At 40.2% G+C, this 26,129-nt stretch overlaps 1 protein-coding gene across 3 annotated transcripts in view; it reads left to right on the forward strand.

Annotated features, from left to right (window-relative positions):
- The window catches only part of CEP63 (centrosomal protein 63), a 673,466-nt gene that overhangs the window by 350,238 nt on the left and 297,099 nt on the right, over window positions 1-26,129 (forward strand). For 2 of the 3 annotated variants that reach the window (XM_044070624.1, XM_044070622.1), the window contains exon 9: window positions 19,121-19,270. In XM_044070624.1, coding sequence (XP_043926559.1) covers window positions 19,121-19,270 — 150 coding nt within the window. The remainder of the gene's footprint in view (window positions 1-19,120; window positions 19,271-26,129) is intronic. The other variant, XM_044070623.1, reaches the window with a different exon arrangement.

The following is a 26,129-nucleotide window of genomic DNA, read 5'->3' on the forward strand; positions in this document are numbered from 1 at the left end:
ATCCCCATTCCACACTCACCACTGTCAAAACCTAAAACAACTAGGATGGCTGGAACTCAAAAACCAGCTTCTTTTTCAACAATTAACTGTCACCCACAAAATCTTGTGTCATCCTACAAATATTCACATTCTCTCTAACCTGATCAACCCATATAAAAATCTGAGTACCCTACGCTCAGCAAATAAGCTACTAGTTGCAACCCTTAAATCCAACAACAAATCTGGCAATTGTCTTATTTCCCAACTCTATTGGAAATTATTGGAATAAGCTTCCTAGTAAACTAATGTCCCTCACATCTACTCCACTTTTCAAAAAGCAGTTAAAAACCTTCCACCTTCCTTAATTTACAGTGGCTATGCCCGTGTACTAATCACAGCTGAATCTCACTTGTCTCTACTAACCTTTTCTAATTTATTAAGTTTCTATGTTAAACTTCTGTGCTTAAACTGTTTGAATAAAGTCCTGTATTGATCTTTGTAAATATTTAGCTTTGTTCTTTGTCTACTGTGTTCAATTTTTCTCATGTAATGAAACATAGGCCTAACTATAAGGGTGTTTTTTTTTTTAATAACCATTTTGTATAACAAATTTTGATACTATCTTCTGATGTCTTATATTCGTATGTACATTATTTGCTATATAACTAATGTGGAGCTTATGTACATTATTTGCTATATAACTAATGCGGAGCTTTTCTCCCTGGGCCTCTACCGAAAATGGACATATATCCAGTTAGACTAGCCCGGTCAACAAATGTAAAATAAAATAAAAATTATATATATATATATATATATATATATATATATATATATATGTGTGTGTGTGTGTGTGTGTATGTATATATATATATATATATATGTGCCTGTGTATTTATATATGTGTGTGTGTGTGTGTGTATATATATCTATATATATATATATATATATATATATATTCAGCATTGATTAGACCATTGGAAGTATGTCTCACTACACATTTCAAACAGCTAGATAGACCCCAGAATTTCCTAAGTTAGAAGATCACTGGGCAAAAGAGAGGCTGGAAGTGCTGTAGATCAGAGTGTAGCATGTGTGCGCCATGTCTTTAAGAAGCATGCGAGGCTGTGCGTACATGTATAAATTCCAGACACGTGCAATCCCTAGTGCCATTTTATAGAAGCAGCCAGTGAGTGAGCATGTTTGATCGCAGCAGTTATTTTGTATATAAGTAACTTAGTCATAGTCAGTAAGCCTCTACAGTGATGTGTTTGTATAGAATAAAGCTGCTTAAACAGAACCCATGAGGACTCGTTTATTCATTTACTAACATGAAAGTGACATGGTGCCAGAACCAGGATGGAAAAGAGAAGAATATTTGGAGCCATGAGATGTAGAGACAACAGCAAAGGTAAAACCGAGAGAAAACAGTGTGAACACAACCAGAAAGAATCAAAGGTAATGAAAAGCAATACGAATTATTTACTCAGTGCAAAGAAGCAAGAAAAAGCATTACAAGGGCACAAACCGCATTATCAGGCAAACAGAAAGCACAAAAAGTTTAACTAAAGAAAATCTTTAAGATAGAAATATTTGAGGAAACAAATATGTTTAAAGTAGAAAACAAGCATGTTTAAGGCAGAATTGGGCATGTTTAGAGTAAAATGAGCACAAAGAAAGTACACTGGACATAAAAAAGAAAAAGGGTTTAAACAATCAAAAAGAATATATTAAGGAAAGGAAAACAGCACAGTAAGTAAAAGTAAAGCAAGGCGACTGCTATGTTTGGGCATAACTATGACTTCCTATTGTATCAAAGGCGTAATTAAAGTTATTCAAAGTATCTCTGAGTGTGTAAAAGTGCTGACAGTGTGTGCTTATTACTGTGCATGTATTTCAAAGAGTTCAGTTTGTGCAAAGTGCAGCTATCTCATGTAATCCAGTCAAAGCATGGTTATTTGAAGAAAGTTCTTGTGCCGGGTTTGTCTGTTTGCAAAGTGTCGCCATTACAGAGTGCCTGTTGCACTGTAAAGAGTTGCTTAGCAAGGTATCACCATTTTGGGGACATTTCAGTGCGTTACATTTAGTCATTTGCAAAGTGCAGATACCTCAAAAGATATTGAATTTGGGCAATAAAAGTCTGACTATTCACATTGTGCAGTTGCTTGATGGGTTTCTTTCATTAAAGAAAGGCTTTTCTTACAAAAGATTACAAGAGTATTACAGTGCTTGTGAATTGCTCAATTGCATCGTAAAGTTCTCAAATGTTTCTTAAAGTGATGACTTTGATAGGTGAATGATATAAGACAGTAGCATGCCTGCCTTTATCAATAAAATTCCAAGCGATTTCTTTAGCATTTCTACCTTTACCGATTCCGCAAGCGTAGTGAATGGTGATCAATGACTTTAGCATTTTTGCCTTTACCAATTCCGAAAGTAGATGATTTTAGCATTTCTGCCTTTACCTATTAAAGATTTCATAAAGCATTGCAAATTCCGAGAAATGATTCCGCTAAGCTCTGTAAAGCATTCAGAAGTTTGAAATGCTATTCCACAGAGCGGCATAAAGCGTTGATAGCTATAAAAAGTTATTTCGCAAAGCACAATAAAGTATCGAGAAATCTCAAAAGTTATTTCGAAAAGCACAATAAACAATCGAAAAATCTCAAAAGTTACTTCGTAAAGTACAGTAAAGCACCGAGAAACCTAAAAAGCTATTTTGCAAAGTACAGTGAAGCATTAAGAAATTAAAAAAGTTATTTTGCAAAGTGCAATAAAGCATCGAGAAGCCCAAGAGGTTTATTTCACAAAATTCAGTTAATTGAAAGCACTACGAGGTTATTCATTTGGACAATTCCAATGAGCTTAAAGAGAGAAAGTACAGCTACAGAGCACAAAAGCATTGAACAAATTGTGTGTATGCCAATTACTTATACACATGTGTGTATATTTGTATGTATTTGCAAGATCCTTCGCTGGTATGTGTTAATATGGCAGACAGATTTCGAACACCTTAGCCACTTGTGTTGGATCAGAATATTGCAGAGAACTAGAGAATATTTGAACAAGTGTACGGTATTTTCATACAAGCAGCTTATGCAGATAGAGATGCGCGTGCAAGGGTATTCATTTTGTTAAATCTAGCAGAATCTGAGGCCATAGAAAGAGAAGGTTCATTTGTATATGCACCAGCAGTATATGAAGGTGAGGGTGCAGACTGCCATATTGTTGTGCAAGCTGAGTCCAGAGAAGACCGCTAGTGTTTGAAGCGAGAGAGGCATTTGTTTTACACAAGAAATCAGAAACCAGGGGAAACATTTGCAGGTTTTATAACTGACTTGAGAAACAAGACTAAAACTTGCCGGTATGTTGATTTGAAAGATGATCTGAAAAGGATAGACTTGTATGTGGTATTAATAGTGCTGCAGTGAGAAAGAATTTACTTCGTGACAGTGATATGACATTAAGCAAAGCAATAGAGATTTGTCTGAGCCATGAGGTGACAGAAAGACATACTAACATGCTTGTGAGTGACAAAAGCATGGTTTCAGTAAGCTCCAGAGCAAACGTAGACAGTATGCAACTCTTTGCAAGCAGAAACAGGTAAGCAAAGGCCAGCCACGGGTTTTCACAAGAAGGTGCAAAGCTTTCCAGAGAATTCCAGGAAAAGTGCAAGCTCCGCCGCCAGCTCAGTGCAACACAAATGTGAGTCAGCAAAACCCAAGTCTAGCTTTTTTGTTAGTCAGCAAAACCCAAGTCTAGCTTTATTGTTAACTGAAGCAATTGTAGTGCAAATCATGAGTCTAAGAGAGAGACGTGTTTAGCATATGCAGTGCCACAAGTGTAAGAAATGGAACCACTTTCAAAAGTTTTGCAAATCAAATAAGCCTTACACAGTTGTAAAGAAAGGTCACACAAAAATGCAAGTTGATCAAGTAGAGCCGAAACAGTCAGCTTTCTATGTGGATGGTGTATCAGTACTGGGAGAAAGAGTTTTTGCAGGAAACCTTTTTGACAAAGAGTGAAGTGTTTTGTATGGTTCGGATCAATGGGAAATCCACAGAGCTCACTGGATCAAAGTGCAGTGCTATATCAGCAGACACATTTGGAAAAGTGAGAACAAATGAACAACTCAATGTAACCAGCAGTGCGAGACTTGTTGCATATGGATGTGAAGAAATTTAAACTGAAGGTTCAGTAGTACTTTCATGTTGTTTGGCTGAGAACTGTTACAACTTATTCTATGTAGTCCGATGATCAGTACAATCTTTACTGGGTCTCAAAGGTAGTTTGAGATTGAATCTGCTTTCTTTTGCTAAAGAAGTTTATCATGTGAGTGCAGTTCCAAGTTCAAGTTTTTCAGAAGCCATTTTCTCAGAGTATGCTGATGTTTTCGATGATAAATTGGGCAAACTTCCAGTTGTGTATTCTATGAAGTTAGATCCCGAGGTCATTCCAGTAGTCAGACCAGCAAGAAGAGTTCCAATAGCAGTGCAAAATAAAGTCAATGCTCAGCTGGATAAAGTGGTGCAGCAAGGTGTGATTTGTCCAGTTACAGAACCAACTGAATGGGTGTCGTCCTTGGTAGCCGCACATAAGAAAGGCTCAGATGAAATCAGAATATGCATTGACCCAAGAGATTTGAACAAAGCATTAAAGAGGCCATATCATCCAATGCACACAGTAGAGAAAGTTGCAGCTCTAATACCAAATGCCACTGTATTTTCTCTTTTGGATTCAAAGAGTTCATTTTAGCAAGTGATGCTTGATCGCAGATCCTCATTTCTAACTACTTTTGGTACTCCGTTTGGCAGATACAAATTCCTAAGGATGCCATTTGGAATAAATTCTATAAGTGAAGTCTTTCAGTGTGCAATGGAACAAATTTTTTCAGGTTATCCTTGTGCCATAATAGTAGACGATGTATTAGCTGGAGGCAATGGCGAAGCAGAGCGTGACAGAAACCTCAAGAAAGTTCTAGAAAGAGCACATGAAGTAAACTTGAAGCTTAATCCTTTGAAGTGCAAAGTCAGACTTCCAGAAGTTACCTATTTAGGACATTTGTTTACAAGTACAGGTTTGTAAAGAAAGGCGTGGAACTATTTCAGCAGCAGATAATGTGCAAGGTTTACAGCATTTTCTGGGCATGGTCAACTATTTAGGCATGTTTATAAAAGATTTGAGTGAGTTGACAGCATCTTTGAGAGAACTAACATGCAAAAATGTTTAATGGTTATGGTTGAAACATCATCAGAAGGTGTTTGATGACCTTAGGCATAAAATTGCCACCCCCTCCTACGTTAAGGTACTATGGTGTGAATAAACCAGTTGTTCTATCCTGTGATGCTTCAAATTTTGGTCTTGGTGCAGTTATTCTTCAAGTGGGCAGACTGGTTGCTTATGCATCTAGGACACTTTACTCAAACTGAGATGCATTATGCTCAAATTGATAAAGAGCTTTTGGTGATCGTCTTTGTATGTTCCAAGTTTCACAATTATATTTATGGTCAAGATATTCAAATTGAAACTGTTCTTTAGCCTCTAGTTACCATTCTAAAGAAGCCTTTGCGTTCTGCTTTGGCGAGATTACAAAGAATGATGCTCAGATTGCAAAAGTACAATTTCAAAATGGTCTACACTAAAGGTAAATTGGTCTATCTGGCTGATACCTTATCCAGATTGGCTAGAAGTACAACAGACCAGCTTGATGCTGAAACCTTTGACTGATGTAATGTCAGTACGTAATTTTTCCACCACTAGACTTGATGAGTTGAGAGAACACACTATGACTGATCCAATTTCACAAAAGTTTAATCACTACATCAATGTCAGTTGGCTGTCAAAGCAATCTAGTGTATCACCTGAGGTGGAATCATACTTTCCTTACAGAGATCAGCTGTTGATGGAAGATGGCATTATTTTCAAAGGTTGTAAAATTGTTGTTCCTGCTTCCTTACAGCAAGAATATATTCAGATTTTGCACTGTGGTCACCCAGGCTTATTATCCACTAAGAGAAGAGCAAGAGAACTAGTATTTTGGCCTTCATCATCAAAGGGCATTGATAGAGTTCTTTTTTTCTTGTTCATTATATAATAGTCGTTGTTATGGACATGGACTACTATTTATCAGAGATGTACAGACAACTTAAGAATGGCAAACATTATATGCCAATGCCTCTTGATCTGACTGTTTTAAGAAGGAAATTGATTCCTTCTTGGAATTGGCTGTTGAGGAAGGGATTATTAGTATATCAGTTTTACAACATCTTAAAGTGGAAGATCCTCAGAGACAGATACTTTATTTGCTACCAAAAATTCATAAACATTTGCAGAAACCACCTGGTAGGCCAATAGTATCTGGCATGGGCTCACTTGCGGAACCCTTATCAGAATTTCTTACCAAGTACTTACAGCCACTTCTGAAAATGGTTAGGTCTAGGATCAAAGACACGATTGAATTCCTCAGAATTCTAAGTGATACGCAATTGGAACCAGGATGGATAATGTGTACATTGGATGTTACGGCCCTGTATACAAACATTCCACACTGGGCTGGGCTTGAAGCTCTTGAATATTGGCTCCAAAAAGCAAACCTTTATCCTCCTGGTTTCAACACACTGTTAGTGTGTATGGCAGAACATGTCCTTACAAAAAAATATCTATTTTCAGAAGGAATGTTATTGGCAGGTTCGAGGTGCGGCTATAGGGGCATCCTTTGCCCCCATTTATGCGGATCTCTTTATGGGATACTTGGAGGAATTCCTTATATATGATGAGTTACATAACATTTTTTTGATTGAGATGGATATTTGGCGGCAGTTCCTGGATGACTGTTGGTTAGTTTGGCGGGCGGACACAGAATATCTTTTGGAGTTTGTTCAATACCTCAACGATAACAAGTGGGGTATTATAGGTTCATAGATTCATACTAAGCTAACTGCCCTTGCGAGCCATTTTAAGCATAGCCAGTTATCCCTTGTGAGACTCAAACCCTGCACCTTGTGTTTGTAAGGCAAACACCTTAACCATTAGGCCACCCTCCCAACCCTATTGAATTTACACTTAATATGCACCACCAACAAATTCATTTTCTAGATGTGGAGATCTGTAGAAATACAGATAATACACTGTTGACCCAGATATTCCGTAAATATTCACAATACAACAGTCTTCTTGAAGCTACGAGCTTACAATCCTGATCACATCAGTAGGAATATTCCCAAGTCCCAATTCCTTCATATTAAAAGGATTGCTCCTCCCAGAATGACTATGAACATCGCAAAAATGACCTAATATACTGGTTTAAGGCGAGAAGCTACAAACCTGGGCATATTATAACAGCGATCAACTGGGCCACAGGGCAGGATAGGACAGAATTATTAAAATATCATGAAAAATATCACCATCAGAAAATGTTCTTAGATTTACAACTACATATGGTAGGAACATTCATGCCATTAGAAATGCAATTAACAAAAATTGGAACATTCTCATGGCAAATGAGGCACTATCTAATCTTCCAGATGAATGTAAGTTCTCATATCGCAGAGGTAGAATGTTAGGATCTCATCTTAACCACTATAAATCCAGGACAGAAAAGGGACCCTATGCAGGATCAATTAACTATCACAGGAGAGAAATTAATTGGATCATTCTCCTGTGGGCATTGCTCTTTTTGTAAACACATGTTAAAATCTAAGGAGTTTACCAGTAAAAATACCAAGTTTGTATACACAAGCAAACATTTTGCAAATTGCAGTACAGACTGGGTGGTCTATTTAGCTACCTGTTCCTGCTCCTCATTTTATGTTGGGCAGACTTCCAGGCCATTTAGAATTAGGATGTCAGAGCATTTAGGCGACATCCGAAATAAACGCATGACCAATGCACTTTACAGACATGTATGTACTCACAAATCAGCGGTATTCCACTTTTGTATCATTGATAAGATATGAGGTGATAGATCCTTAAAATTAGGTTGGCACAGTTTATTAAATTAAAAAGAAAAAAATGTGGATAGTTAAGTTGGGGGCTCTATTTTCCCCGGGTCTTAATGACCATTTGTGACATTTCAAAATGCATTACACAAGAAATTCTTTTAAGATTTTTTTCATGATGTATAGGGATGCATATTATTACTTATTTACTGTGCCTTTAAATGCTTTATTGATTGATTGACAATTAATGCTGGATATATAAATGGATGACTAACTTAGTTACATGGTAATCACTGATGAAGGCAAATTTGTTGAAACCGGTCTGATTTTTACACTCAGAATAAACCGAGCTATCATTCTTGGTGTTGGCTTCTTTTTTGACTTTCTGGTCTCCACAAAACCTTGCAGAGAATGATGAAGTTTATCACATGGTATCACCCATTAGCAACAGTTCAGATAATAGATGCAAGAAAACCGGATTTAGTCATCCATGAAAAAAAGACAAAAGTAGCATTCATAATTGAAATTATTACATCCAGTGATTACAGTGTATTATATATATATATATATATATATATATATATATATATATATATATATATATATATATATATAAAAAGAGAGAGAGAGTTAGTTATAGAATACCATGATTTGCAGCAGAAATGAGAGCACTGTGGAAGACGGGTCCAATAGTAGTATGAGCAATAGGTCTAATAAAAAAGAATTTACAGTTATACTTAAATATGCTACCAATATATGTAATATGAAACTCTGTATGAATTACCAAAGGAGTAATTTCTTGGCACATTGCGGGTGCTGCAAAGAGCACTTTTGACTAACATCAAAGACTGAAAGAGTACTAATTTCATGAACTTGAATTGTACCTTGAATTAAGAATGGGGTCCATTCCCGTCATGGTATTAGAAACCCAAAAGACTTGGAGAAATTAAATCTAGGGAACTGTCTGCTAGTAGGACAGAGAAAGTCTTTAATAGTATGCATCACCTTAGATAGAGAAGCCAAAAAAATTTGTGGTTATAGAATCCATAGACAGGGAGCATATGGTTGTAGTGATCCCAGCCGTGTTGCAAGGACTGAAGGCTTCAGCTCCATTGAGGAACAGTATTATCCTGCACCATTGCTACCATCTGCTACTTCTGTACCTGATGTTCATCGTGTTTCACTGTTGCAGTCATTACTCTTGGGTTATCCTGCTGGCAGGCTATCCGCAGTCGGCCAGATTCCAAAGTCTAGGTCCGGCGTCGGTTGCTGTCGCCTCTTCCCTGACGTCAGTGCGCCAGGGGTATAAAAGCAGCAGCCGACGCCATTTTCTTCTGTCTTTCTTGCTGAGCGGTGCCCAAAGCAAAAGCAGTTCGCAAGTGCCGGTCGGCCGACTCCTGAGATTTTCAAATCAGAATTTCACATCCGAAGTCTTCATTAAAGCTAAGTACCCCGTTGGGGAATCTTTTTTCTTGCTCCAGACCGATGTCAGAAAAAGTTAACAATTGTATTTCTTGTGGGAAGCAAATACCTCATAAGGATTTTCACTCTTACTGTATTCCTTGCCTAGGCCCTGATCACAACATTGCTAGCTTTCGGTTTTGTGCTAGATTTAACCAACGCACTATCAAGCGTCGGTTTGATTTTGCTTTTCATTACTTTGACCGAATATTTAACTATATAATGCCGTCTGATCAGCCGACAACCGCAGTTTACAAAAAACGGAAGGATAAGGAAAAGGATAGGCATCCGAAGTCCAAAACCGACAACGAAGCCTCTTCTAAGCTAGTCGCCGGTTCTCAGTGCGGCGCTTTCGCAGCCCCTGGCGCCCGCTACCTCAGAGCCATAGGCCGCTTCCGACTCCCACGTGGGGCCGACTGGGTCTCTGGATACTCAAGGTATTGGACACTCGGAAGTCATTCCCTCAGATGGGTCCGGAGCCGCTGAGCAGGCATCAGCTTCTGAGGGTGTCTTCAGACCTACACAACTGTATATAAAGCCATCCTCAGCTTCAAAGACTAAAGCAGCAATAAAGACAAAGAAACAAGTACAGCATTCTCCTACACAGACTACCATACCTAAAAAACAGATGATCAAAATTGCCGAAGACCTAATTACTTTGGTCAGGGGTTCCCATCCCCCTCCTGATAAGAGGCCTAGGCAAGAGACAGAGTATGATTCTTCTGATCAGGTTTCCATTTCCTCTGATTCCTCTTCTGAACAAGATTTCTCCATGCTTCCCTATGAGGATTCTAATGCTGAAGAATCCATTCCTTCAGCCTCTCCTCCTGAGGATTATTCTTTTGGGGAAACCCTGCATACCATGAGGGAACATTTCCACTGGGAGAGCCAAGATTATTCTGAATCTAAGAAAAGGCTCAGAGACTTTCTGCTACTTCCTCAGCACAGACCCCTTGCTATTCCACCTGTACTAGACATTGTGGGCGATGTATTCTCAGAGTCTGGCCTGTCTCCAGACTCTCTACGCCCTGCACCTGCTAAGCCAGACAGATACTACAGGGTTCCGGATTCTCATAAATTCCTGTATAAAAATCCCGCTGCTGACCCAGAAACTATATCACAAGGTCCCAAGGGGGGTTAAAGCTTCCACTGCAAAAAACCCTGTCCCCTCTGATAGGGATTCCAGAGCTCTAGACAGATGGGGGAAAAAGTCTACACTTCTGCTACCTTGGCTGTAAGGGCCTTAAATTCTCAGTTTCATATACTTAAATATCAGCAATATTTAATGTCACTGCTTAAACAGAAAATGTTGACAAATACTGAATGTTCAGAAGACGAGGAATTGCAGGATATGTTGTATGCAGCTGAACAAGTGGGAAAGCATACTTTGCAATGTGGTTATGATTCACTGGAGGCCTCCTGCAGGGCCGCTGTTACAGGTTTTGTTATTAGAAGGCATGCTTGGTTAAAGGAACACAATCTGCCTGTTCATGTTAAAGCAAAATTATTAGATTCACCATTGCAGCATGCTACCTTGTTTGGTTCTAAAGCAGAAGAGGTATTCAAAAAATTGGAGGATAAAGCAAAATCCATGCAGACAGTCAAGAATTTCTTACAGGTACAGCCATCCAGATTTAGCAGAAACTGGCCTTCTAAAAATTGGTCCTTTCCAGTGTTAGACAGACCACAAAGAGGCAGATACAGGCATCCCAGAGGCAGAGGTCAGCCCCAAGGCTCATACAGGCCTAAACAATGGGGTGCTCCTACCTCCAAAAGCAGAGAAGACAAACCACAACCTTACAGGAAACAGTCCCAATGACTTTCCTCTACCAGATCCAAGCACTTTTCTTTTGGCAGCCCCCTTAGGGGGAAAACTAGCACTTTTTTCCACAAATTGGCAAAAGATTACCCAAGACAAATGGGTCCTGAGCATATTGTCCCAAGTCTACAGGTTCCATTTCCACACTCTACCAAGGTCAAAAGGAATGCCAGACCTGCCACACAATCAATGGGCAGAGGCACAAAATCAAATTACGGCTCTCATGGACATGAGGGCCATTCAGCAAGTACCGCAACAAGAGCAAGGGCAAGGATTTTACTCCAGACTTTTCCTAGTACCCAGAAAGGACAAAACCTGGAGACCAATACTGGACCTGTCTATACTAAATACATTTCTGGAAGTTCCAAAATTCAAGATGCTAACTCTGCAGCAGTTACTGCCCATGGTGGGCAAGAAGGCTTGGCTCATAACTTTGGACCTAAAAGAGGCATACCTGCATGTCCCAATAAGACAATCTTGCAGAAGATACCTCAGATTCATAGCTGGCTCAATGCATTACCAATTCTCTGCACTGCCCTTTGGCTTATCTACTGCGCCCAGGGTCTTCACAAAATGCCTGGCACCAGTAATTGCTTTTTGCAGACAAAAAGGAATTCAGATATATCCCTACTTGGACGACTGCCTAATTCAAGCAGAGAACAAAGACATTCTTCTAAAACATCTGGCGTTTGTAAAAAGATTATTTATTGGCCTAGGGTACACAGTAAACTAAAAGAAATCAAAACTAGTGCCCTCTCAAGAGATAATATTCCTGGGTGCAAGCCTAAATACAGCTGCCCAGATGACTTATCTCACGCCAGACAAGCAAAAGCAACTGACTACTTACTTCAAGAGTTTGGCAACAAAATCCCACTTATCTGCAAGGAAAATCCTGCAGGCCTTGGGTTTCATGGCATCCTGCATTCTACTAATTCCATATGCCAGACTGCATATGAGGAAACTACAATGGTATCTAAAAAGTGTTTGGACACAGCATTGCCACAGCCTGGAGACAGTAATTGCACTCATCCCCCTGCCTGCAACATGAGTTTCAATGGTGGACAGAAGCCTGCCACCACAACAAGGGTCTGTCATTCACTTTACCCACAGCCAGACAGACACTGACAACGGATGCATCAGACTATGCCTGGGGAGCCCATATGGCAGGAAAATGTATTCAGGGCACATGGCCTGCAAACCAGATGCATCTTCACATCAATCAAAAAGAGATACTAGCTGTACAAAATGCCCTGACAGCTTTCAAGGACCTGCTTCATCCAGGACAATTACTGATAAAGACAGACAAAACTATGGTTATGTGGTACATAAGCAGGGAGGTACACATTCCTACCCCCTCTGCAGACAAGCAATGACCCTAGTATATGCTTTTCCCCCATTGCCTCTCCTTCCCAGGGTACTCCTAAAGGTCAGACAAGAGAGGCCAAACATAATCCTGACTGCACCAGACTGGCCACGCCAGCACTGGTACCCAATCCTGAAGAGCTTGTCTGAAGGTCCAGCATGGATATTGCCTCAAACTTCTCAATTGCTGACCCAACAAAACAGTCAGATCCTGCACAGCCACCTCAAGACCTTAAATCTGGCAGCATGGCGAATAATGTAGCCATTCGGAGCACACCACTTACAAAAGCTGTTATGGACATTATCTTGGAGGCCAGAATGCCCAGTACCAGAAAATCTTATGCAGAAAAATGGAAGAGATTCTCAGCTTGGAACCAGGAACCAGGAACAAGGCATAGGCACAAGTGTACCAAATGTCCCTCAGATTTTGCAATACCTAACTGAGATGCTAAACAAAGGCCTTTCTTTCTCCTCTATTAAGATTCATGCCTCTGCCATTTCAGCCCATTACAATACGGAACTACCTATTTTTTCTCATCCTTTACAAAGGCAGTACCTCAGAGGGGCCAAAAACATTAGGCCTCCAAGGAGAGCACCAATTCCAGCCTGGGACCTCAATTATGTTTTGGAAAAATTCATACTACCTCCTTTTGAGCCAGCATCAACAGCAGATATAAAATTCTTATCCTGGAAAACAGCTGTGCTCCTAGCAATAACCTCTGCAAGACGAGTCTCAGAGCTACAAGCACTCATGGCTGTGGAACCTTTCATCATTTTCCATCCAGACAGGGTTTCTCTGCGGACGAACCCTACATTTATGCCTAATGTGGTGTCCAGTGTGGCCCTCAACCAAACCATCCACTTGCCAACCTTTTATCCTAACCCACAAAACAAGGGTGAAAAAAATCTGCATTCTTTGGACATACACAGGCAGCTAAGATTCTACTTGGACAGAACTAAAGCTTTCAGAAAGACTGAGCAACTTTTAGTGTCATATGCTGCAGGTTCACAAGGAAAGGCTATCTCAAAACAGACTATTTCTAAATGGATAGGCAATTGCATCCATTTCTGCTATCTCCAACATGGCCAATTAGTGCCTAAGGACATTAGACCTTATTCCACCAGAGCAGCAGCCACCTCAGCAGCCTTCCTCAGAGGAGTACCAACCAAAGATATCTTAGAGGCTGCTACTTGGAGTTTAGTGCAAACCTTCATCAAGCGCTACCACTTACCTCTTTATTCTAAGTCCAGAGCAGGCTTTGCCACTGCAGTTCTGCAGGGCCTCATAGCCTCTAAAAATCCTATTTAGACCAGCCACCCTACCTCAGCTTTGGGATTCAACCCAAGAGTAATGACTGCAACAGTGAAACACGATGAACATAGTACAGTTGTGTACCTACCATAAATGGAGATGTTCGAGTGTATTCACTGTTGCAGTCCAGGTTACCTACCCACCATCCCCCTTTTCTTTGTTGGGGCTTATCTACACTTCTCTATCCTATACAACCTTTTTGGTGTATTTGCTTGTAGATGAAGGACATGTTTTGTGCATGTATTTTTATTGGCATATTCTTTCAGCCTACCAATTTAGGGGCACCTGACATCTGGGGCAAGAAAAACTGAAGAAAATGGCGTCGGCTACTACTTTTATACCCCTGGCGCACTGACGTCAGGGAAGAGGCGACAGCAACCGACGCCGGACCTAGACTTTGGAATCTGGCCGACTGCGGGTAGCCTGCCAGCAGGATAACCCAAGAGTAATGACTGCAACAGTGAATACACTCTAACATCTACATTTATGGTAGGTACACAACTGTACTTTATAGCACCACTGGAGGTCAACATTGGGAACTGCAGACTCACAACACACCCAGGTATCAGTGCTGAATACAACTGTGGTACAGCTGTATGCTGGACCCCCAGCAATCGATGGAAGATATACATTTGGTATGTAGCTTCTTTTTAAGTCTTTTCTTTATTTCTGGAACAATCAGACGCACCATTAGCAACTTGCCTTGACCCCTGTTTACTTCTGTTATAAGATCTCCTCTGAGGAGTTCATAACATTTTGGCAAAGGGTACATGCATCACATCCATCCACAAGGGAGCCATTTACTTCAGATACCATTCTGCTACACAGAAAAGAAAGACACCTCACTATACCAGATTTATGAATTGATGGCTGAAGAAACAAGAGCATATTCCTGCCATCTTTTTTCTCCTCTTGATTATGACACTGATTAAAAAAATGTACAGCTTCAGGCTTTTGCCTGGAAGATGTGTTCTTTGGGGAACCCTTAAACTAATGAGGGAGCATTTGAAGTGAGGTAGCAAAGAACTATCAAGAGCCCACAAGAGATGTTTGAAGTTTCTCAGTATGGAGGGTCCAAGATCTTCAGCAAACCTTCTGTTCATCCAGGCATTTGTTTGAAAATGCTTATCTTGAACCGGATTCCCAGACAGATACATGTTACAGGGTCCAAGAGTAAATGAAATACCTTTATAGATGTGTAGCTGACCTTGTTGTAGATTTTGAAGTGATGTCTTTGTTAGTGCCAGGCCTAAGTGCTGTCCCAAATGATAAAATAGGGTGTTGAACTATTGAGAAAAATCATATAGCCCTCCTGTTCACTTGGAGTTAGAGCTGTTAATTTTGAGTCACGTGCTGCAATACCAAAGGGACATCCTTAAGGTAAGGGAAGACAGGAGGGATGATTTATGAAATGGGTCCCTTAAGGATAGGTTATGTAGGCCAACACAAATATGAAAGTGGTAGGGTAAGGAATGAAATATCTTTATGATGACATTGACACCTGTGCTATTAAGCAGGCACAGTGATACACAAACCTGCCTAGCTTAGAAGAATGTGGCCATAATCTGAAGATGCTAAGGGGCATTTTTTTTTTTAATTTGTTCTCAGGTAAAATTTGCTATTTTGACCCTTTCCTTAAGAAATATTACCAAAAAAGACGAAAAAGGAAAGAGAGATGTGTAGGTATTTCATCCTCCTATTGCAAAATTAGAGGATCTGCCCTGTACCTCACAAGACATCTACAACAACTGGAAAGACCACAGAAATACCTCACAAAGAGGATTACTGGCCTCAAACATATACCCTATGCAGACCGTCTCAAAAAACTACAGCTTTACTCCATCGCATATCGCCTATTCAGGGGCGATCTCTGCCTAACATACAAAGCTATGTCAAACCCAGAGCTGTTGGACTTGCTCCACTTAAAGAAATCCCAATCCCTCCGAGCTACACACTCTAGGGACCTTAACCTTGTCAACACAATAAACAGAACATGCTGGAGGGATAGATTCCTGTCCCAGAGACTTCCCATACTCTGGAACAGACTACCTATCTATGTCAAAGAGCTCCTCATTAGCACTCTTCAAGAAAAATCTTGATGATTGGATGGGAAATGGGAAATTCACCCCGGGGATCACTTCTGTGGCTCTGCTCGACAGGGGCACAGGAAAATAATTTTCTTGGGTGGCGAAAGCCAGGGTACATTTTTTGGCTAGGCTTGTATGGGCCCTAGGGCCGTTAGCCTAGTACCTACCTATGAACCTATGGAATAACAGTTTCCTTTTTACAGAAAGCAGTCATATATAGAGCAATTTAAGCAAAATTTAACATTTTAAAAGATGTAACGAAGGCTGAGCATGGAACGAGGTTGGGTAAGAGGGCATGGCTTCTGCCCTGTCCATGAAAGGAGCTCCTAGGGCAATCGCATCCACGTCTGATTTCCCTTCTCCTTCTTGCCCCATACCTCCCAAAAGTTAGTGATGCAACCTGACCACAGATCTGTTGTTAAGGGACATAATTTCATCAGGTTACAAAACAAATTTAATTTTTTCCCCACCCTTCTTTGGAATGACTCCCTACCTTTGGACCAGATCTCCTTACCATTGCTTGTTCTGCAACAGCTACCACAGGCTTGAGTCATAGAATGTGTTTCTTTAGCAGAACAAGGGACATGCTTTTATTCAAAGATTTTTCTAGTACCAAAAATGTTGTCTATATGAAACCCATTCTAGACTTTCTAGGTTAAACAAATTACTTGAAAAAGTAAAACAAAATTCAAGGTGTTTAACTTGCAAGCTTTACTTCCCCTGCTAAAGAGGAAGCCTTACTGGTAACCCTGGATATGAAGTGTGCCTATTTCCTGTTGTTATAGACCAAGAGCATAGACACTTCTTCAGATTCATAGCAGGAGTAGATCACTTTCATTTGGTTCCTTCCATCTCAGTGCTTCAGTGTTGGAGTTTTATTTCCTGATAAAACAGTCAACTTTTCACAGGTTTTACATGCAGGAAGTCTTAATTTGTCAGAACATAAGAGATTTTCCCATTAGTTTCTAAATGAGGACCACCAAAGTCTGCCTTTAGGCATCCAGCCGCCACAGATTCTATATTACTGTGTGTCTTTTTTCCCTAGAGGTCAGCCTCTGTCTTGCTCCTCATTTAAAATGCTTTGTTCAGCTTTGTCTACATGCCTTCTTTGGTGTTCATTGTGGACTGCTGCACATATAGTAAAAACTCCTTATAAAGGAATATTACATTCAAATCTTCCTAATTGTCGTACTTCCCTAGGCATACAGTTTTGTATAGGAAACCTCAACAGATTCAGCTTCTGAGCCAGCCTACATAGTACATTTTATGTTCCTTATTTGAGAAACTGTCCAGTTGTTCGTTGCATCAGCAATGAGAGTTTCTGAGCTTTGTACTTCTGTTTTCTTTAAGTATTTCACTGTAGGTTCATAGGTAAGAACTAGGCTAGCTGCACTTGTTGGCCATTTTTAAGCCTAATATATTTCTCTTTTTGTGCCCAAAACAGCCTATCCAATTTGGTTGTATATACTGGATGTACCAAATTTTCATAACAAAAAGGTAATGATGTCTGCAGTTCATTCCAGGGAAGCCATGTCTGTTAGTCTGTCTTTCATGCCCAGGTTTATATCAGATGTTGTATTAAGTCAGTAGATTCAGCTTCCCTCCTTCTGTCTCAAGCAGAAGGATTTAGAAGAAGGAACTCTGCTTAGGATGGATCCTAAAAGACACATATTTCCTGATTTAAAGACTTGCATGAATCTGTTGGTTGTCATTTTGTCTTACAGTTAATATAATTAGTGTGTTTGGAGGAAAACAGACTCCTAATAGCATCTTGCACTGGTTTTATGATTCCAGAGGTAAACCTTTTCAAGAAATCGTAAGACATATTCCACCAGGACACAGCAGCATAAACCATTTTTATAGAGGGGTCAGTTCTTAAGCCATTTAGAAAGCCATTTGGTCCTTGTCACATATATTTACTAAACAGTGTAAGCTGGATATAGTTTCCTCTGCTGGAGATGGTTTTCCTTTGGCAGTCCATTACCTGGACCGAACACCCAGAAGTATAGTTTACTCATGCGGTACTTTGAAGACATAATGGCAGCCTGTCCTAGCACAATTGTGAGAGCTGTGTTGAATTGAGTGATGTGTCGCTGTTTTCACCTGCCAACCCTGCACCCTCGTGCATTCTGTGTTGTGTGTCCAAGTCTGCTGTTGGTGTAAAAACAAGATGAGGTAAGTCTTGTGCCTCATTATTCTGTACTAGAGGGGCTGAGTGGGGTAGTCATTTTTCTGGGAAAAGGTAGTAATTATAGAATGAGTTTGTTGAGCTATGCGATTGCTGACTACAACTTTAAAGCTTCATTCTAGTAAAAAAGTATTTTTTTCTGTGAACCTTTATACAGAAAGTCTAGTCCCTTTAGCATGTTAATAGTGCTTCATGTATTGACCACAGTGAAGTTGTCATGGAAATCAGAAAAGGAAAACTTACCTATCTTTGCTAGGGAGCAGTACAGCTGCCATTTTCAACTTTTGTTATGTAGTAATGCATTGTGAATTTTAATTATATTCTTCCTGCCTTAGTTTTAGAAACCTCTGTTTCTTATAATCTTGATTGTTGCATTCACACTGCATTTCTGATTGGATCAAATAATTAGGTGGACAGCCAGTCGCAGCTTATGGGTTGCATGACGCTGCTTATAGAAAGCTTGCGTGATCTCTGTGCCCTCTGAAAAGGCTGTATACCCAGCATTGCAAAGTTAGGGGCACCAGTGATCTACTGGTGTGGTGAGTAACTTACACAGGTGTACCAGAACTGTTAAGGAGGATCAGAAGATTTATTATTATTTGGTTATTTCCTCACTGGACTAACTGTAATTTACAGTTAGAGAAAAAGGAAAACTGCACATTCACACACATATGTACTGCATCCATGACATTCTTTCCCATTGAAAATGTCCTCAAGTTGCTAGTAGGGACAGTACTAGAAGACAGCAGATGTGATGCCCTAACCGCATGTAAAAATGGAAAGAAGGGGAGTTGATGATGATGCTTGCCAGAATGGAAATTAATAGATTTAGTTAGTATTGTGGTATGACCTTAATTTGTTCACTGTTTCAGGCAGTTCGTGATTTAAATACATTTTTTTGTGTGTGTAGTAATGAAACACTGACAAATTAATAAAATTGCTAATCACCTACATATATTTTTTCTTTTGGGGGGGTAGCAGATCGCCAGAAGAAAGTCTGCGGGAGAGACAGAGTCCTGGTGAGGTATCCTTAATGCAGCTGGAACTAGAGAGATTACGTATCCAACTGGAGGCAAGTCATAAAAGTGAGAACAGCCTCCAGACTGAAGTGACACATCTTCAAAACAGGTAAACTGGCTGTGTTCTTGGGTCAAGTGAACTGCTGCATTCTTGATGTCTGTATTTTTATATTGTAATTATTATGCTATGAGAAAGTGTTGTTTGCACTTCAGTTTGCACAGTAGGCTTTGTATTGCCATATGTTATGCAGATCTCATTGCTGTTCATTTTAATTAATCAGTAGGATGTGAACAGGTGGCACTGAGCAAGTTGTACTGTATGGATAATTGCATTCTTGGTCACAATCCTTAATGGTGAGCACGTCATATACCCTAATGTGCTGTAACATCTTTAGCCATTTGTGTATTAATTGCTTTTGTAAAATGGACCGTTGTAATAAAAGTGCAAAAGCAATGTATCAGAAACGATGCATGTGCTTTTTTGCATGTAAGTGCATACAGCCAGGATGACGACCTAGTGGTTGATGTTACTACTAATTATTCCACTTGGTTCCATATTTCTGATTTTATTTGGCAAGTCTTCTGTCACCCATTTCTTTCCACATTCTTGGTAAGTCAGTTGATTCTGAACTGGCCCTTGGTGTGTTTGTCTTGCAGCACTAACTTTGATAAAATGGGTATAAAATGTATGAGTGTGATTCTAAATACATACGCTGCATTGGTGGAATGCTTATAACAATGCCATTTTTAAAGCCTAAGGCTCTGCTGTCGAAGAACATCTATATGGGTAGCTTTAAAATGTAGCCTGATCCCAAAAAACACATTGGAGGTATGAGATGCATTGTTTACATTTATAGCTGTTTTCAAAATGACTGTACAACATTTGTGTACACCACTTCTCAAGGTATGTTCCTTAAATTTTCTTCTTGAAAAAGTTCCACATAGCAGTGCAGAGATAACTGCTGTATGTTGTTTGGATCACTGTTTCAGCAGTACTGGCAACATCTGCCTGTCCTGACAGATTGCAGTGTTCCACAGATATTGAGGGCAGACTGCCCCCCCCCCCCTGCAGTGGAGGGAGGCAAGACTGCATCTTGGATAAGGGATGCAGTTATCTGTCATGTTCAGCTGTTTTTATGGCAGATGCACATTGTGTTTCAATGAAATTTTCTAGTTGCTTAGTCCAGCAAAGTGTTAGCCTTGAGAGTTCCAATTTCTAGAGCTCTTTGAAAGCTTAAGTGCCATGTTTGGAAAGTCTTTTTCTAGTCTGATTCTATTTTTGTTGATGAACAGTTTATAAGGAAACCTTTTTTAATCTGTCTCCATGGACATGCCTCATGCAGTTCTGAAAAGCCTTTGTGTTGGCATTTGCCAGATACAATGCAAAGATTTGCATTTTTAGTGTTTGGCTTAGGAGAATTCCACCTCAGGGTAGACTGACAAATTTGTACGAGCTTCACCAAGAAACCCATGGAAGTGAAGAAGTTTCCATCTGTGCCTGGCTGTACATTAGACACTCGAGTTTCCCATAGTAGAGTTAGAACAGACATTCACTACTGTCAAACAGTCTCCACCTCCCAGAAAAAGCTGTAAAACAGGACTTCTCCACAAATAAATTTTCAAGGGAGAGACTACCTAGAAAAAACTTGTATCCAAGGGTTGGAAGATACTCACAGTCCATTTCATATGCATGATGATGCTGATGAATAGTTGGTTCCTGATTTCAGCATTTTTTTTTTTATCTACTGACCTCTGACCCCTTTTGGCAGATGCATCTAGCATATTCTTTTGGTCATTTTTCCACCTTTGTAAGTTTGGAGGATGCTGGGGTTCTTTTCCACATGTAAGTCTAATGGCTGCATTGAAGTTGTGGCTGTAATAGATATGAAAAATCATGTCCATTCCAACTCTGTAGTGTATAATGCCTCTTCCAGGGACAGAATGGACAGGCCGCTTTGGCCATGTTGTTTTTGTCTTTTCCCTGGCATCCACGTAGTGCATATATGCTGTATATCAGACTTTACAAGCCTCAGTAACCTCAATGTCAGATTTTCTCCTGCCCCACCAGGCTTACATTGCAAGATTTTCGGAGGTTGTTTGAGTTATTTGCAGTGATACAGAACTTGCATCAAACTTCAGCTCACACTCTTCATATCAACAGCCCTTTAAAAGTGTTTGTCTCCTGTTCTCCCTCCTGGAGATTAGGACTGCTCTTTCAAAGATGAGGCAGTTTTAGCATATACCACCCTGGTGTAATTCCATGTTAAGTAAAGTTGAGATTATTAAGAAATGTTTTCCTCAGCCTCATGAGGGAACATTTTAAATGGAATTCCAGGAAGTGTCCAAGGCAAAAAGAGTTACTTTGCCTTTTTTAGGCCTGGATGAATCCAAACATCTGTGGTATTCTGAACCTGATTCACAGTTTCATGTGCCAAATAATCAGATAGGTTTTGCTCTATCCAAAAGGCTTGCCTGAACCTTTATACAAATCAGATGTTGGATCTGGCTGTGATTTCCTTTGGTGTGGCTAGGGGAGCTACAAATTAGCTTTACCTTGTAATACTCTCATAAATGGTAAAGAGAGTAGACTATCATATGATCTTGGGAAGAAGTTGTACAGGTATGATTGGGAAGAAGTTGTACAGGTATGACTAGGTGAGATTATCCCTGTTGTGGCCTGGGGAGAAAAGCTCCATAAAACTTTGAATAGTTACGTAGAAGGCAGCAATGACAAAAGTGATTACATTTGTCATGACTATCATATTGCAGCGTACAGAATTTTAATTGGACAAAGGTGATTAATCCATCGAAGAATATGCATGAAATATTAAGCCATATTAGCATTTGGATAGAAAAGCTTAAGTACAAATGCAGTAGATAAACCATCAGGGCAACAACAATATGATCTGTGATCGGAGATGCCATCCATACAGCCCTCCTGGAGGATGCAAAAGGGGAAGACAGAAAAACTGTCAAGCAGCGCTTCCATCTAGCCCCTTTGTAGATGTAACAACATTTATCCATCCAAATATTGACTCTTTTACCTGTCACCAGGCCAGGCCATGACTGTTATGACATCCCTTCCCGCTTTGCAGTCGAGCTCCTCCAACCACCTCCTTGGGAGGTCAGATGACTCTCCTCAGCAGCAGATGAATATTACAGTAAACAAATGGCTGCTAGATGTCGTCTGTTCAGGGTATGTAGTAGAATTCAGCACCTTCCTTCTTAACTTGAAGATCATTTCAAGTTTGACTTAAACCTCTTCAAAGAAAGTGGAAAGTGTCTCTCTAGAAGAACAGGGAAAGTTGTTGTACTTCAAACTTTGTATGGTCCCCAACATGCCATTGGTGCCCATTTTGGAGTGTTCAAAACTATTTTTTTTTTTTGGTACAGAAGTTCAGAAAGTTAGCCTGCAGTCACTTATTATCTTTATTATTTAATGATCAGCCTACTAGACAGAGGCTTTATTATCAAAGTCTCGTGGATATGAGGTCACGTGAAATAAACGATAGTGAACAAATTGTGCAGAAATATTTGTACATGTGAATACTTGTAACAAACAGAATTTACACATTAATTTGTGGATGCATACATGATAATGAAATGACATCTTGAACAAGTACACCAGATTAAACTGCTGAGACTGATTATAGGTCATCAGCACACTAATCACATTGAAAGTAAAGTCTACTAAAAGCTTGGACTGCTCCTTTATTTTACACCGCAGGCCCAAATCTAAGCTGCCCAAACTGTCACGCTGCCTAAAATATTATATGCAGATTTAATTACACTAACTTACAAAAGTCATACATTTAATAAAATCTAGACAAGATCAAAAAAGATTATAACAAAATAGCTAAATACACCACACACATGCCCTGTAAACATCTCTGCATGTGTGTTTCTTTGTATATATGTGCGAGTCTGCTTCTGTACCACTGCATTGTATGTTGAGCGTGTACATCTGTGTATGTTTCTTTGGACATTAAATACTTACATAACTTATGTTTTGGAAGTAAAATACTTCTTTCAGCAATTATATGTGTTATGCCAACTTTCAAACATTAGGTGGAGGAATTATTTTACATCAGAAATGTTAAAAAAGTAACAGATGATAAATATATTTAAGCACAGTAATGTCCTCTAGGGTGGGCATTACAGGGAAATAACAGACCTTCCAGGGTGGTAGGCCTGTATTTCCCTCATTGTCAGACATTATTGCTTGCTTAATGCCTGGAGACCTGTACTTCAAAGATACATATATGCAAGGAATGCAGGAGATTCTTAAGGCTCAGAGAAGAGGACCACCACTTTGAATTAGCATCCTTACACCTTTGACACTGTACTAGTCCCAGGACCTCACAGAATAGTTTTCCCCCCCAGTAGCATTCCTAATGACAAAAGTGCATTCATATTTACCCATACCTATATGACTGCCTCCTGTAAGCACTGTCTAGGGAAGAACTGCAGGAAAGGCTCTAGTATGTGCATGTCTGTTTATAGAACTTTGGGATGTTCATTGTATGTTTCATTGTTACAATAGACTTCACATTTGGGTAGACTTGCAAAGAAATCCTAGTGTCTGTTCCTGCTTGCAGAGTTTAACACCCTTTACCCTCTAGGTCAGGTGGACACCCTTCCACATGGATGTCAGTACATTGGTGGTGTAAGAAGGATGTCTACCCACCATAACTTTAGTTCCGTCTTGCCTTCGTTTATGAGAAGATTGTTGTATACTGCTCAGAATATGACCATTCCACTGGTTTTCCTTTGCTTCCAAAGCATTAGTATTAGAAGTCAGTGGTTACTAAGCAAAATATTTGTATTTCCTGTGAAAAGCAAACTCCATACAAAGATTTTCACAAAGCCAGTATTTGTTCATTCTGAGCTTGTTGCAAAGGATTGCCTCTTGTCCCCACTGCACCCTTTTCAGCAAGAACACTATAAAGTGAAGAGTTAAGTATTTCCAAGGCTGTCTCAGCAAGAAAAATCTGGATATCTTGTCCAAGATTAGTGAAGCATCATCCAGTTAAGCAGATGCCCCCACCAAAAAACTGTTAACTGACAAGTGCCCTCATAAGGAATATTGAGAGGCCATTAACATACTTTCAGAGTTTGAAGGCTACACTCTTTTAAAGAACAGCAGGTCTGGTAAGGCTTATGGCTCCAATACCCTTACAGTGCTTGCACCAGTAGTGAGGTTGAATCCGCTTGGTGTATGTCACAAGAATGTCTATAGAATGATGCGGTAAGTTCAGCTACTCATTTCCTCACCCCCTCCCAAAAATAGGAAAAAGTCATGGACATCAGCTATCTTGCCACAGGTTGAGCTGGGCTGTCCATTCTCCCTTCCTCCATCAAAGGCCATCTGTGAAGATGGCCCAGGATTTGATGCTATTTTTTTTTAACTTGGAGCCTTCTTCCTTTACACTTCCTCTGTCCTGGCCATGAGGGCTCTCAACTGCCGATTCCATATGATTAGTTATCAGCAAAGTATCTTGGAAAAAGTATCCTCCCTGGAGGACAAGAACGCCTCCAAGGAACTGTTGAATCTTTATCGTTCCAGTGTCCAGGTACTAGGCACTCCTTGCACTGTGGATATGCCTTGGAGACATCTACCCAAGCTGGTGTCTCTGGTTCTGTTATCAGAAGACATGCTTTGCTTCGAGAGCAGACATAACCAGAACAGGGCGAATCTAAACTACTAGATGCACCCCTGGATAAAGACTCCCTATTTGGACCTAAGGCTTAGGCTGTCTTAAAAAGATGGAGGATAAAGTTAAATCCATGCAGACTGTTAGACTTCCTGCAAGTCCAGCCACCCTGATTTTGTAGGAATTTCCCGACTGAACATCAGTCTTTTCCCTCACAAAACCTAACCAAGTCAGAGAAAAACCCAAAGAGAAAGGCGTCATAGACAGCAGCAACAGTCTCAAAGAGCAAGACTGTGGTTATCAGGAACACCTTGGCTGGGGAGTGCTAGGCCACAGGACCCTAGCAGAGATCAGCAATGACTCAACCCCCACCCCCCTTCCACCACCAACTCCAGAAAAGGTAGAAGGAAGACTAGGAGGAAGACTTTCCCTATTCAAGGAGAACTGGGCCCTCATCAACTCCAACAGGTTGGTGCTAGAAGTAATCAGAAATTGCTACAAGCTCACTTCAAAGAGCCATAAAAATTCATTCTTAGGCTACCCTAATGTGCCACAAAATCAAAGAGGAGAGGCTATATCTCAGATCTAAAATTCTGTGCAGACAGGGCTGTGTGGAACCAATACCAAACCACCAGGTAGGAAAAGGATTTTACTCCAGGCTTTTCCTGATCCCCAGGAAAGAAGGCTCCTGTTGCCGTATCCTGGATTTGTCCATTCTCAATCAGTCTCTGTTAGCTCCCAAATTCAAAATGCTTATTCTTCAGAAGCTGCTCCCCATGATAACCCTTCAGGCTCTAATGGTTACTCTGGACCTGAAAGATGCCCACCTACACATTCCTATAGAAGAATCCTGTAGAAGTTTTCTATGCTTCAGAGCATGTACAAATCACTTTCAATTCTCTGCTCTTCCCTTTGGGTGTCTACTGCTCCCACAGTCTTCACAAAATGTTTGTCCCCTGTGGTCACCTTCTGCAGAATGAGAGGCATCCATATTTACCCTTACCTGTACGACTGCCTCATACAAGCCACAAGTCAGTCAAAGCTCCTCAAGGATCTGGCTTTCACCCAGGCCATACTCTCTTCCCTAGGGTTCACTATAAACCTCAACAAATCCAAAACAGGCACTACCACCAGGATAGTTTTCCTTGGGGCTCTGTTGGATTCCTCCATCCAAAAGGCATTTCCTTCCTCCAGACAAGGCCGCTTTCTAACCGAGTACTTCCAGGACATTATGCAGAGGCAATGCCTTTCAGCTAGGGAATTCCTCAAAGCACTGGGCTACATGGCATCTTGTATCCTCATGATCCGCCCCTT

Source organism: Protopterus annectens, chromosome 4.part1 (genome assembly GCF_019279795.1).
Source record: "Protopterus annectens isolate FY-2018-M chromosome 4.part1, PAN1.0, whole genome shotgun sequence".
In the NCBI taxonomy this organism is placed as follows: Eukaryota; Metazoa; Chordata; order Ceratodontiformes; family Protopteridae; genus Protopterus; species Protopterus annectens.